This window comes from Paramormyrops kingsleyae, chromosome 19 (assembly GCF_048594095.1).
Source record: "Paramormyrops kingsleyae isolate MSU_618 chromosome 19, PKINGS_0.4, whole genome shotgun sequence".
NCBI classification, from domain to species: Eukaryota; Metazoa; Chordata; class Actinopteri; order Osteoglossiformes; family Mormyridae; genus Paramormyrops; species Paramormyrops kingsleyae.
Genome location: NC_132815.1, coordinates 6,057,705 through 6,070,600, shown reverse-complemented (window position 1 = coordinate 6,070,600; position 12,896 = coordinate 6,057,705). Strand labels below are relative to the sequence as shown.

Genomic DNA, 12,896 nt, shown 5'->3' with positions numbered 1-12,896 from the left:
GTATTTCCTAAATATACTGTGATCTATTATGAGACATGACTATAAGAAAATATTTTGCATTCATTTATTTACAACATTTATATTGCTTTGTGCAATTAATGTAAAGCTGAAGTTACATTTTGAGCAAATGCACCCGTACATGCATTTTCAATCCTGGTCAGAGTTGTGGGTGTAAACCCCACTGCTCCTTTTATATTTAATACTTATGTCATAAGACCAGGTGATACAGGAGGAGGGAATGGAGACGCTGATTATGTAGGGGTGCAGGCTAGTGAATCCTGAAGAGTTTTAGAAAAACCTCCAGATTCAGAGACGGAACACTGCAGTCTAGGTCTGCTGGTCCTCTTCTCTGTATATACACATGCTGCATTTTTTATTTATTGTTTTTATAAAAATAAAGAAATTTGGCTAATGAGCTATGGCTGGAAGTGGTAGCGAAAGAAAAAGAACGATTTTCCAGAAATCTTGAGTCTCCGTATGAAGAATTCAGAGCTGAGCGCTTTGTGAGCTCAGACCTGTGCCAGACTGCGCAGTTTACAGAAGGTTAATAGTTACTCCAGCACTAATATTGCATTTGGACACCAGGGGCTTCTTTGGACAGACTGATAGCATAAACCTGGTGGCCCTTGCCCCGCGCTACACCCCAGTGTACGATGGGTTAAATTTTCTTTTTGTACTTACGTGGGATGAATCGCACAGGATACTTTTGACTTTATATGTGTGCAGGCCCTGGTATTTAATTGTAACTTTATATAAATCAGAAGCATCCACAGGAAACAAAACAGAACAATCAGTTCTGGGTGGTCGCAGTGTTGCACCTTCAACACATCCTGATTAATAACAAAAATGTTTGTACTTTAAATGAGAGGTAAACTCATAGTTGCAAATAATGTGCATTCATTTGTATGAATCCAAACTTAAACAGAGTCTGTAATGCTTTACATTACGGCCACCAATGTAATGTGAAGTTTTTCTTTTAAGGGCAATAAACTTGAGGACTTCCAGAAAAAATGTCTGATTTTTAAAAAACAATTTCAGATTAGCGTATAGCTATTTGCTCAATTCCAGATAAATAAATTGTCATGTTAGTCACCTATTGACAATAACAGAATGTTTTTGGTCTACTTTGAGACGCAAACGCTCTCTTTTATTTAGGTGGAACCCCACAGACTGCAAAGTGAAAAATGGGAGATTGGACTTTTTTGGGCCGTCTACTGGACAAGGTGCAGACCCACACCACGGTCATCGGGAAGGTCTGGCTGACCGTCCTCTTCGTCTTCAGGATCCTGGTCCTGGGTGCGGGAGCCGAGAGGGTGTGGGGGGACGAGCAGTCGGGTTTCATCTGCAACACGAAGCAGCCAGGCTGCGAGAACGTCTGCTACGACCGCGCCTTCCCCATCTCACACATCCGCTTCTGGGTCATGCAGATCATCTTCGTCTCCACGCCAACCCTAATGTACCTGGGACACGTTCTGCTCATCGTTCACCAGGAAAACAAGCTGCGGATTCATCTACAAAACCATGAGCAGACCCTAAAGGTGCCAAAGTACTCAGATGACCATGGAAAAGTGAAGATCAAGGGAGACCTGTTGGGGAGCTACATGGTGAACCTGGTCTTCAAGATCCTTTTTGAGACGGCCTTCATCGTGGGCCAGTACTACCTCTACGGCTTCATGCTGGAGCCCATGTTCGTCTGCTCCAGATCACCCTGCCCCTTCCACGTTGAATGCTACTTGTCCCGGCCGACAGAAAAGACCATCTTCATCATCTTCATGCTAGTGATCTCTTGTGTGTCTCTGCTGTTGAATGTAATGGAGATATTTTATTTAATCTGCTCAAGGCTGAAGGATTCATCTAGAAAAAAGCAGAAATACACGACCACTTTGCACACTGCACTGACCGGAGACAGTCGCCAGAGTACTTTATCCAACAAAGTATATCTGAAGAATGAGGATGGACAGACTTGCCCTCACAGCATAGCATAAGATCAACCACATCAATCTCAGATCATGTGACATGCTGAGCTTGATGTTAAATTGGCCCATATGCGTTATGATGTATCAAGGGAAATTTTTCTCAATAGGACAAATCAATGCCTGTATGTATCTCAAAGTCAGAAATTGATTTTTATTTATCCATGTAATTTAGTCTATTTGATGTGCATTGTGATTATTTGTATCAGTATATGTATGTGAAGTATATATATGTAATTACACTAAATAAAGGTTTAAAAAGCATAAACATCGAATATCCAAAGGCTTATGTCGTTTCTAAAAACGAGTTAGACTCGTAGTCATGTAGTCCAAAAGCCAGAGTCAAACCCAAAGAGCCTCACCGTATCCTGCCAAGCATGCTTCTACCTCATCCCAAACCTGCGGAGCTGCATGTATTACCACGGTGGCCTCTTTCCCAGCATGGCAGAACCTGCACATTCACATGAAGTGCACTTGCATCTTTCACCCTGCCAACACCAACGGAGAATCATAGGAGTTTGTTTGAGTGTAAACTGAGCCCTGAATATCTGGACCCAACGTGAGCTCCTCTCAGAAACGGCTGGCCAACTTAGTTGGGGTGTTTGTGTTGCGGGAACCTGATTATATTTCAGCAGCACCGGAAGATTCTGAGTCTTTGGAAAGTGGTTGACCCTGGTGCTATCGTGACGTTCGTGCCATATATGCTATTACTCTTCAGCTGTTTTCTATGGAGGCTGTCAGAACGCCTGTCAATCATTAATGTCCTATCGAGGAGCAGTTCACTGCGTGCGCTATTGGCTCCTGCCAGATTTATAATTTGCGGTTGTCAGGAACGACATAGTTTCTTGGGAAGCATTGTGCAATTCCAGAGAAAGTGAAGATTACAGCCGGTTGCTGGTAAGTGCCCATTTGGCTGCAGTAGCAGGTGGAGTCACAAGCTTTGGTGAAGGTCTTCACTGTCTAAAGGTAAGCCAGGTCGTCTGTGGTTTGGCCAGTGCTGCCTCTGCGAAGCTTTGGAGGGAATGAACTTCAAAACGAATCATTCCATATACATTTCAATGGGGAGTAAAAGGAAAAAATGGACAGAATAAAACTTATCTGAATATGCAGTATTTTGTTGGATGAACCTAAACAAAGAATAAAGCATTACATATGTGTACAGTATAGGTATATCGTTCACGTAATTCTCTTTAATACAACACTTACATTCACGGCAGATTTTATCTTGTTTTCTACATCTCTTACCTAGCAATCAAGGTGTTATTATAGTTATTATTATTGTTATTATAGTTGTTGTTGTTATATAGTTGCTTGCACTGTATCATAGTCTTTATATCTGTTTTATGTTTTAAGGTCTTACACTCAAAGAAACTTGACAGACTAGCGGTGAAGCCCTGTGTTACAGACAAAAAATTAACTTCTACCACACATAATGTTGAGTTACCTTAATTAACCAGGTGGGTTATTCCATGTAGGAGGATTTCTTGCTTAGCCTGATAACTTCTTAAATTTAAGGTAGTCTGGGTGAAATGGACTTTATTTTCGTTCCCTTACATTTAGCCCAGACTACCTTAAATCTGACAAGTTATCCGGCTAAGCAAGAATTGAGTGTCCCTCAGGACACTAAAAGCAATCAACTAGTGACTTTGGATGAAGTTGGATATAACACAACAAGCATATTTGTCAGTGTGACTGTTGGTTTTCTGGCAGTTTGGTGAGTCCTTAATTTAAAGAAAGCCGCCTTCCTCTGTTTTTCAGTGCCATCAATCAGAGAACGATGGGTGAGTGGGATTTCCTGGGCCGTCTGCTGGACAAGGTGCAGACCCACACCACGGTCATCGGGAAGGTCTGGCTCACCGTCCTCTTCGTCTTCAGGATCCTGGTCTTGACTACCGGAGCCGAGAAGGTGTGGGGGGACGAGCAGTCGGGTTTCATCTGCAACACGAAGCAGCCCGGCTGCGAGAACGTCTGCTACGACCGCGCCTTCCCCATCTCCCACATCCGCTTCTGGCTCATGCAGATCATCTTCGTCTCCACGCCAACCCTGATGTACCTGGGACACGTTATCTTGGTCGTGCATAAGGAGAAAAAGCTAAGAATGCACTTGGAGGAGCACCCAGAGAACCAGTGCCCAAAGCTGCCCAAATACTCAGATGAACATGGAAAGGTGGCTCTCAAAGGGAATCTTTTAGGCAGTTACCTGACCTCGGTGTTCTTCAAGATCCTGTTTGAGACGGCCTTCATCGTGGGCCAGTACTACCTCTACGGCTTCATGCTAGATCCCATGTTTGTCTGCTCCAGATCTCCATGTCCCTTCCACGTCGAATGCTACATGTCTCGGCCGACAGAAAAGACCATCTTCATCATCTTCATGCTCGTCATGGCCTGTGTGTCTCTGATTTTGAATGTACTGGAGATTTTTTACTTGATTTGCTCCAGATGTGGGTCAAAAAGAAAAACAAAGGGCACCCCAATGCGTCTTAACGGGAGACACACTTAAAGTAGCTGATGAAAAACAATTGAAAGTATGAAAGTATGAAGTATGAAATTTGTGATCACACTTATATACACACTAATGTTTCATGATGTACATTTTTAGGATCACATTCTCATAGGTGGATATGTAGTAGTGAAAAGTTTTATTTTTTATTTTCTCCAGGTGTTTTGTACATATAAGTCTTTATAGAAATATATTTAGTGCCCTGGTATTGAATCATCACAGAAAAATGTAGGAGCTACATACATACTGTATATGTACTGCTGAAATTCATCTGTCTTAATGCTTTATAAATTATTCTTTAACTTCATAAATAATTGCTTGACTTTAACAAGCTGGAATCTCATTCTTTGTGTGTGGTTTTTTGTTAATTACAAGTGTGCAGACACAATGGAAAGCCACATGAAACGTAAACATTATTTTTCTTAGACAAAAAAAAAATCACTGCACATGATGCAATTTCCCTAAATCCTGGCTAAACAGGCCACCTGTTTGCTTTGGGCTTCACAATCTTACAAACACAAGAACTGAACAAACAGACCTAAAAACAGTTCCCAGCATAAGCTCTTCGCTTCTTACTTTAGTTGTACGATTACAAAACACAAAATGTAATTTCCAACCCGGCCAGTAACAACGCAGTGCAACGCCACCTGTGTCAATTTATGTAATGTTTGAGCTGATCTTTCATTTTTTGCGCTAATTTGAAGATACGCTGCGCTTTCATGCATGCAGATTTCCCCACAGACAACAATAAACATCAGAGCAAAAACAAGCCATGTTCTTTGTGTGTTTATGGGATATAGGGAATTCCAGACCCAATTTAGGTGGCCATCAGGCACCATGCCTTTGTGTAAGCCACTCCGAAACTCTTATTTTAAACCCATTTAGAGATTTCAGAGCCAATTCCAGAGGGTGCAGGGCAGGGAACAACCCAGGATGAGGCACCAACCCATCACATGGCACACACACAGCTAGAATACTAACTCTAATGAACCTAATTTGGACTGTGGGGGGAATCCCTGCATACCCAGAGGAAACCCCATGATGACACGGGGAGAATATGCAAACTCCACACACAAGGAGCCAGGACAGAGACTCAAACCCTGGTCCCAGAGGTGTGAGGCAACAGTGCTAACTACCATACCACCCTGTGACTGATATTAAAAACATAAAATTAAGGGCTAACCAAAAAAATAACTAATTACCTAATAATAATACTAATTACCGTAGACAGTCAAATTTAGAGATGAGACAAATTTTGCAAAGTCAGGAGCAGATGAACATCTGTCATAGAGGTTCTCTCTGCAGTCACCAGCCAAGGACACACACTAGAACAACACTGCCCTCTCGAGGACAACAAAACAATTGCCACTGTTCCGTTTGTCAGATGGCAGCAAATCATTTATAAGAGAAAAAGAAACACACAGCACACAAATCAACAATGTTTGCTGAACTAATGCACCTGTTTATTAATATTACAGAATTAACAACGTAATATAAACCGCGATTACTATCTGCGCAATTTTTAGAAGGTTGTCAATGAAAAATGTTAAATCATAAATCATCCAGGCAGTTTGTCACAAAGCTGCACGAGAAAGTTCTGTTATTCTTTTTAGAATACGATAAGATTTTGAAAATACTTCTTTGGCTTGACCGCAGTAAAATACTTCTTACTTCTTTGTTTTTAGCGGAATTTATAAAAAATGAATTTGCCAATGAAGTTTGCAATAAAGTCTGAGGATGGGTGATACAAACGTGAACACAAGTTATGGGTGACGACTGTCCCATTGAAAACACCAGCAAGCATAAGATAATTGATTTTACTGAATTTACACTAGATGGCGCAATAGGCACATTAAAATAATTCGAGTATATCGTACATGTATACACATATACAAGTATATACTCATTTATTACGGTGATAACACGTTTAGTTTGGTGGTTGAGACACAAACACTTTAATTTTGTTGTCAATTTAAATACCGTTCTGTTCTGAAAACATGTCTGAAGAGAAATTGTTCTGGTGAAAGGAGGTTTAAAAACCGTCTGACGTAGGAAATCAGGTGACCTCACCCCCCCCAAGCCCCTATAAAGTCTCTTATAAGCAAAGAAAGTTTTACAAGTTTCTCTCAGTTTTTCATCAGTCCCAAACTTGGATCTGAAGAAAACAGTGAGTGGTCTAAATCGGTTCAAGGAGTAAGTCCCTCTGGGCTGTCTCCCTTAACTTCTAAGCAACTTTCCAGGTAAGATTGAACTAAAACTAAGAGTTTCGTTGCATATCGCGAACTTTTATGTATGTAAAAGTTATTATGCATAAAATGTATTTTAGTTACTGCCAGCGTTTCTAAGATGCTTAAAGGATAAAGTTCCTCTTGATAAATAAACTCTTAAGACAAACGTTAACACTTGTTTTAGTAACTTTTACACTGTGGCAGATTGTCATCGCAACTTACTCGCTTAGATGATTGTTCTGCTATTAAGCATTAAAATTAACTTTTGTATTTTAAAATTTGTTTCTATTTTAGAATTATATATTTTTTATTACATATTATAAATATCTATAGTATTCTGTTACATCAATTAGTATTTTACAATAAAAAAAAATTGTGACCAAAATACCTCATTTCCTTAGGTAAAGACATTCGACACAAGTTTCATTAAGTTTAAATGGTACAAAGGCAAACACTTATACGTGGATTTAATAACACGGTCAAAAGAAATATGTATCAACTTATTGAATATTCATCGGGCAGCTGAACTTGAGAGATTTAAAAATGTCAGAAAAAGACAAGAACACCCATTGGAGTATTCAGTATTTCCAGTTTGATATATTTCTTGTGCTATTTTGTCAAACATTACCAACTTCATTAAATAAAGAGACTGCATCACCAAGACCCGACAAACGACGTTAGTCCCGCACCGAGAAGCCGCCTCCATTGGCGTGTTTTTCTAAACTTGGCTCTTACTGCGAATATTCAGAGAGAAGCGGAGATACCGGGTTCCTCCAGCCTCATGCCAATGACTCTTTATCTGCATGGTCTTCTTCTTAATGTTGGCTCTTTATATTTCGTGCTATGGTGTTTCACTGCGTCTGTAGGAAGGCTAATGTACCGCTTTTTAAGCGAGGGAGTCTTACACGGTTTATTGTTAATGACTATGAAACACGCGTATCTTATATACGGATTAGCAAAATAATTTAATATTATAATAGCACCAAAAAAATCAGAGGCCTTGCACTAATGGGTATCAATGCGAATGAGATTTTATTTGCGTTGTATACATTTAGGAACCGATGAAAAGTTGACCTGTTTAAAATGAAGTTCTTTTCATTGTTTTGAAGGGGAAGAAAAGAGATCTTGTGAAAAACAGATAAATTCAGTTCTCAATGTATCATCAATTGATGCCTCACTTGGTTTGCATTATATAAAATGCAGTAATCAGTTAATGTTATAATGAACACGTTTCATGCTTTCATTTTGAAATCCAATAATCCCTTTCATAGGGCATTAGTAAGGGGGCAATATCTCATGATGGTTCAACTGACCTCTTACTCTATAAGGACACTTAAGGTCTTCATGAATTAAACAGAAGGTTATTGAATGGTTCAAGTTCATTTGTTATCCAGAAGTACATCTTAGGATTAATTTATCCGTCTTGTACATTTCACCTTGACAGTAAATCGCATAGCAGTTCGGAGGGATGTTAGGTCTAGACCAGCTGCTACTCGGAGCGCAGCGAGCGCCGGTGGTCTGACGCCGCGTATCTGCGCAGCCGCCGCATCCTACGCGCTCGCACACTGACACCCGTGATTCCGGCCGGTTGCCGTTCTCCGGCATTGGAATCAGGAAGCAGCTCCGTTTGATCCGCGGAAGACGCAGAGCTGCCAAGAGCACGAGGCCGTGCTTTCTGTTTGCCCGGCCGGGCGTGAATGCGCCGCAGCCCCCGGCACGTCTTAAAGACTCCGGAAGACACTGCCTGCATCCGAATGAATGCTAAACGCTCGGAGCCGACGTGGCCAGAAATCACCAGGGCGCCAGATGGAAAACTCTCCCCGCTGCTATACGAGCTTGCTAGCATGATTACAGAACGAAAGCATCCAGAAGCTACCGAGGGCATGTTATTTCCAAACGCAAAGACACTGACATATAACTCAATTTCCCTCTAGAGGGTGCATGTTTTATTTATAACTGAAAGATGTCTCACTCCCTCCCTAAGTGAAGCAGGCAGCACATGATGCCCATTCAGCTTAAGTGCTGAATTGATTTATGAAAAGGAAGGAAAAGGTCAAATTGAGCGTGATCATGAGAGGGCGTTTGGGGCTATCAGACAGGAAGCTTTCTGTAGTTTATGTAATGGAAGTTATTTTTGTTGGTTGTGGTTATCAATTTTAATTGACACTGCTTATTGTTTTATGTACCCCCCCCCCCCCCACACACACACACACAACTCCCCAGTAATGGGCCACCATCATTGGTTGTCATTTTTACATCTCACATTCTTCTGACTTGTTAATAAACCATATGGCCATTTATATACATGCATATGTACGTGCATGCATATATATACATATAGAATCAGAATCAGCTTTTTTAGCCATGTGTTGGGGCACACAAGGAATTTGCTTCCGACTGCTTGAGACTCCATAGTACACAGACAATAAATGACACTATACAAACAATAAGTTACACTATACATGAAATAAAATGTGAAATATACACACATGGGTAACCCACTGTACAAGGTATAAGGTGTGAGGTTGAGTGCAAACGGAGTTTAAGGGGGGGGGGGGGGGGGGGGATTGACAGAAGGTAGTTGTGAAATGAAAATAGTCTGTTTTTGTTTGTTTTGAAAAGCCTCTGACTGCATAAATGTGTCCATGTTGTGATGCCTCTTGGGTAATGTCCAAAATTCAATGTCTATTTCCAGCTAGATACCCATCGAGATGGGTGACTGGAGCGCTTTAGGAAGACTCCTTGACAAGGTCCAGGCCTACTCCACAGCCGGGGGGAAGGTCTGGCTGTCGGTGCTCTTCATCTTCCGCATCCTGGTGCTGGGCACCGCGGTGGAGAGTGCCTGGGGGGACGAGCAGTCGGCCTTCAAGTGCAACACCCAGCAGCCCGGCTGTGAGAACGTCTGTTACGACAAGTCCTTCCCCATCTCGCATGTCCGCTTCTGGGTGCTGCAGATCATCTTCGTCTCCACTCCGACGCTCCTGTACTTGGCTCATGTCTTCTATCTCATGCGCAAGGAGGAGAAGCTCAACAGGAAGGAGGAAGAGCTGAAGGCGGTGCAGAACGACGGCGGCGATGTGGACATACCGCTGAAGAAGATCGAAATGAAAAAATTTAAGCATGGACTGGAAGAACATGGGAAGGTGAAAATGAAGGGCGCTCTCTTGCGAACCTACGTCGTAAGCATTTTGTTTAAGTCCCTTTTCGAGGTGGGCTTCTTGATCATACAGTGGTACATGTATGGCTTCAGCCTCAGTGCCGTCTACACCTGCCAGAGGATCCCCTGCCCACACAGGGTTGACTGCTTCCTCTCCCGGCCCACCGAGAAGACAGTCTTCATCATCTTCATGCTGGTGGTGTCCCTGGTTTCCCTGCTCCTCAATGTGATCGAGCTCTTCTATGTCTTTTTCAAACGAATCAAGGATCGCGTGAAGGGCAAACAAACCCAGTTCCACACCGGCGGCACTCTGAGTCCCAGCCCCAAGGAAATGACCAACTCCAAGTACGCCTACTACAATGGCTGCTCTTCCCCTACAGCCCCTTTGTCCCCCATGTCGCCCCCGGGCTACAAATTGGCTACCGGAGAAAGGACCAATTCCTGCCGCAATTACAACAAGCAAGCCAACGAGCAGAATTGGGCCAACTACAGCACCGAGCAGAACCGTCTGGGCCAGAACGGCAGCACCATCTCCAACTCCCACGCACAGGCCTTTGACTTCCCCGATGATACCCATGATCCCAAGAAAATGACCGTGGGCCATGAATTGCAGCCCCTGGCTTTGATAGACCCACGGCCATGTAGCCGGGCCAGCAGCCGGATTAGCAGTCGGGCAAGGCCCGATGACCTTGACGTCTAGCTCCAAGGCTCCTTCCGCCTCCCTACCCCTGCTTGTCCAAGACGGCACAGAACACAAAGCACTAGGAGTTGGTCTCACGTGCTTATGGGCAGTATTTTCCCCGTTTGCTGTCTTCGGCTGAGACTCTAGTAGACAGAGAGACAGTAAAAATACTTACACCCTGCTGGAGGTACTATTAATTAACAGTGGCGTTGAAACTAGGCAGGCTAACGAGCTTTAACCATATGACACAACTAGGGGGCGCTGGACGTGAGAGTTCTCGCTACCTGTTACTATGCTCTAGAAGAGTGTGTCTCGATGATGTTTTGCTTTTTTTTTGTTTCGTTTCTTTAATCTTTTGCTTTGCCCACACAATAACATTCCATTTAGAGATATTGCACTTAAATATTACTAGTGTATCTGATTTCATGCGTTGAAAATGGTCTGACAAACATTTGGCTTCTGTGTCCCCATTGTAACCACCTTCTCACTGTGCTGTTGTCCATCTTGTAAAACAGGGTTTAGGGCGTCTTTCAGTGTCCTAGATTAATATTTATTTATTAGTATATCAATGACGGACATCCAACAGTAGATAAAGATTGACTACTACCCAAGGTCATATCCATATTAATAATGTATGAATCCATGAGTCCCTGTAGCATATTTATTGACAATAATCCAAATTTCAGCAGTATGTTCATCTTTTTTGTTGTTTCTGGTTGCTTTTTATTAATTATAGTGGACTGTTGTTTCCTGATAAACTTTGAATTTATGTGGTGTCGGTTGTATCATTTGTGTTTTTTCTTATTGTTTTTTTCCTTTTGTCTTGAGTTTTATCTGAAAGCAGAGTTCTCTGATTTGTGACTAGAAGCTGCCATAGAGCAGATAATCAATTAAACAACTTGTTTTTCTTTTCGCTAAAAAAAGTGTCGTAAAAGTGTCTGAGGCAGAAAGGCTTGATTTCTTGTAAGTTTCGTTCTCTTTTGCTTTTTGGGTAGAAAGAGGCTTTTCATCTTTTACTTTCGGTGGAAGAGATTTTTAAAAAAATCAGTGTAATCATTGCTGCTTGAGAGATAGATTTTTAGTACTGTAAATCAAGCTAACTGTGTCACAAATGTGAGTTTTTAGAAGACTGCTTATAGAGCTGGACTAATATTTAGTCATATATTAAAAGGTATATGCCAGAGTAGCTCCACAACTACCAAACAATAGTCAATGATACATCAGTTGGAATTCTTTGTTTTTTTTTTACCATTGCATCATAGTCTTTTGGTACTCAGCATCTGCAGATCATGGTTTTTTTCAGCTACAGTGGTGTTTGCACTGAGATTTTGGCTAGGGTGTAATACTACGCAGAAAAAGGGGCAAATGTTTCCTAGTATGCATGTTACTAATTTATTAAATGAAACGGCAAGTGGAGAGTCGCTACATTTAAACAGTTCCTATCAGCAGTCCACTTTGGGAGACCGTTACGGCATATTTGGGTGGAAACGAATGGCAACCCGGCAAACTCGGATGTACGTATTTCTCATAAAGTGCAGCGTCAGATTGTTATTTTTGTGGAATCCACTGTTGTACAGTGTGGAAAAGCATGATAGCAAGAAACATGACACCAATCATATCTGTGAAACAGGCTCTTTTAACCAATAAAGATTTTTTTTCCATCTGTTTCCTTTTTTTGTCATAACATTCTGATTCATTTGCTCTCTCTCTAATTAAGGGAAGATGGTCAATACAGTTTCAGATCTTTGACCTTGTTCTGGAGCTGGTCCCGGTTTGTGTCACTCTGGATGTTAAATTGTACTATGGGGTTTAATTACACAGATATCTGACCAGAGAGTGTAAGTATAGCCCTTTTAGTCAGCTAGTCAATAATTAGCATCAAGCTCTCAGAAAGCAGCTGAACATTGAAAAGAAGTACTCACTCCTCTGGCCAAATAACCAACTTAAAGTCCAAGTTACTAAGGTACAAATAACAATTGTTGTCACTAATGCCCTTCAGTGATGTGCAAAACACGAGCAGCGTACACTGATACACTGAGCGGTAACTGGTTTCTGAGGCTCACTGGTGCACTGACTGTCCTGTGTATTGTGCCGAAAATAAATGTAGTTGCAAAATTAGCAGCTGTGTCCTTGAAGGCAGTGAGGACTCTCTTCCTTTTGCACATGCCGGAAGGACATGTGGAACAGTAATAACTGCGGCTGAGAAAGGATGCTTGGAAATCTGCAGGAAGTCCTACAGGCTCAAGCGTAAATACATCAATATCTATGACTTGCTTCTGATCTGAGTAATTTCAATGTTTTCTGCACGACAGTGGAAATGTTGCCTATAAAGCTTGATCCTGAGCAGAATAAGCAG

The 12,896-nt window shown here is 41.8% G+C and overlaps 3 protein-coding genes across 4 annotated transcripts in view; all 3 read left to right on the top strand.

Annotated features, from left to right (window-relative positions):
- The window catches only part of LOC111836100 (gap junction Cx32.2 protein-like), a 2,496-nt gene extending 248 nt beyond the window's left edge, over positions 1-2,248 (top strand). Inside the window, exon 2 of the mRNA XM_023797083.2 lies at positions 1,156-2,248. Within this exon, the coding sequence (XP_023652851.1) occupies positions 1,185-1,985 (801 nt within the window). The 5' untranslated portion in view covers positions 1,156-1,184 and the 3' untranslated portion in view covers positions 1,986-2,248. The remainder of the gene's footprint in view (positions 1-1,155) is intronic.
- A 513-nt stretch (positions 2,249-2,761) lies between these two features.
- On the top strand, positions 2,762-4,816 carry LOC111836101 (gap junction Cx32.2 protein-like). Of its 2 annotated transcripts, none has more exons than XM_023797085.2 (2): positions 2,762-2,870; positions 3,732-4,816. In XM_023797085.2, exon 2 carries the CDS (start codon positions 3,751-3,753, stop codon positions 4,471-4,473), a length of 723 nt encoding a protein of 240 aa, XP_023652853.2. In that variant the 5' UTR covers positions 2,762-2,870; positions 3,732-3,750; the 3' UTR covers positions 4,474-4,816. The 2 variants fall into 2 exon arrangements, with proteins under 2 accessions (XP_023652853.2, XP_023652852.2); XM_023797084.2 differs by having other exon boundaries at positions 2,785-2,939.
- Positions 4,817-6,564: 1,748 nt separating this feature from the next.
- Positions 6,565-12,201, top strand: gja1b (gap junction protein alpha 1b). Its single transcript, XM_023797218.2, has 2 exons — positions 6,565-6,713; positions 9,397-12,201. Exon 2 carries the CDS (start codon positions 9,413-9,415, stop codon positions 10,556-10,558), a length of 1,146 nt encoding a protein of 381 aa, XP_023652986.1. The 5' UTR covers positions 6,565-6,713; positions 9,397-9,412; the 3' UTR covers positions 10,559-12,201.
- Positions 12,202-12,896: the final 695 nt, after the last annotated feature.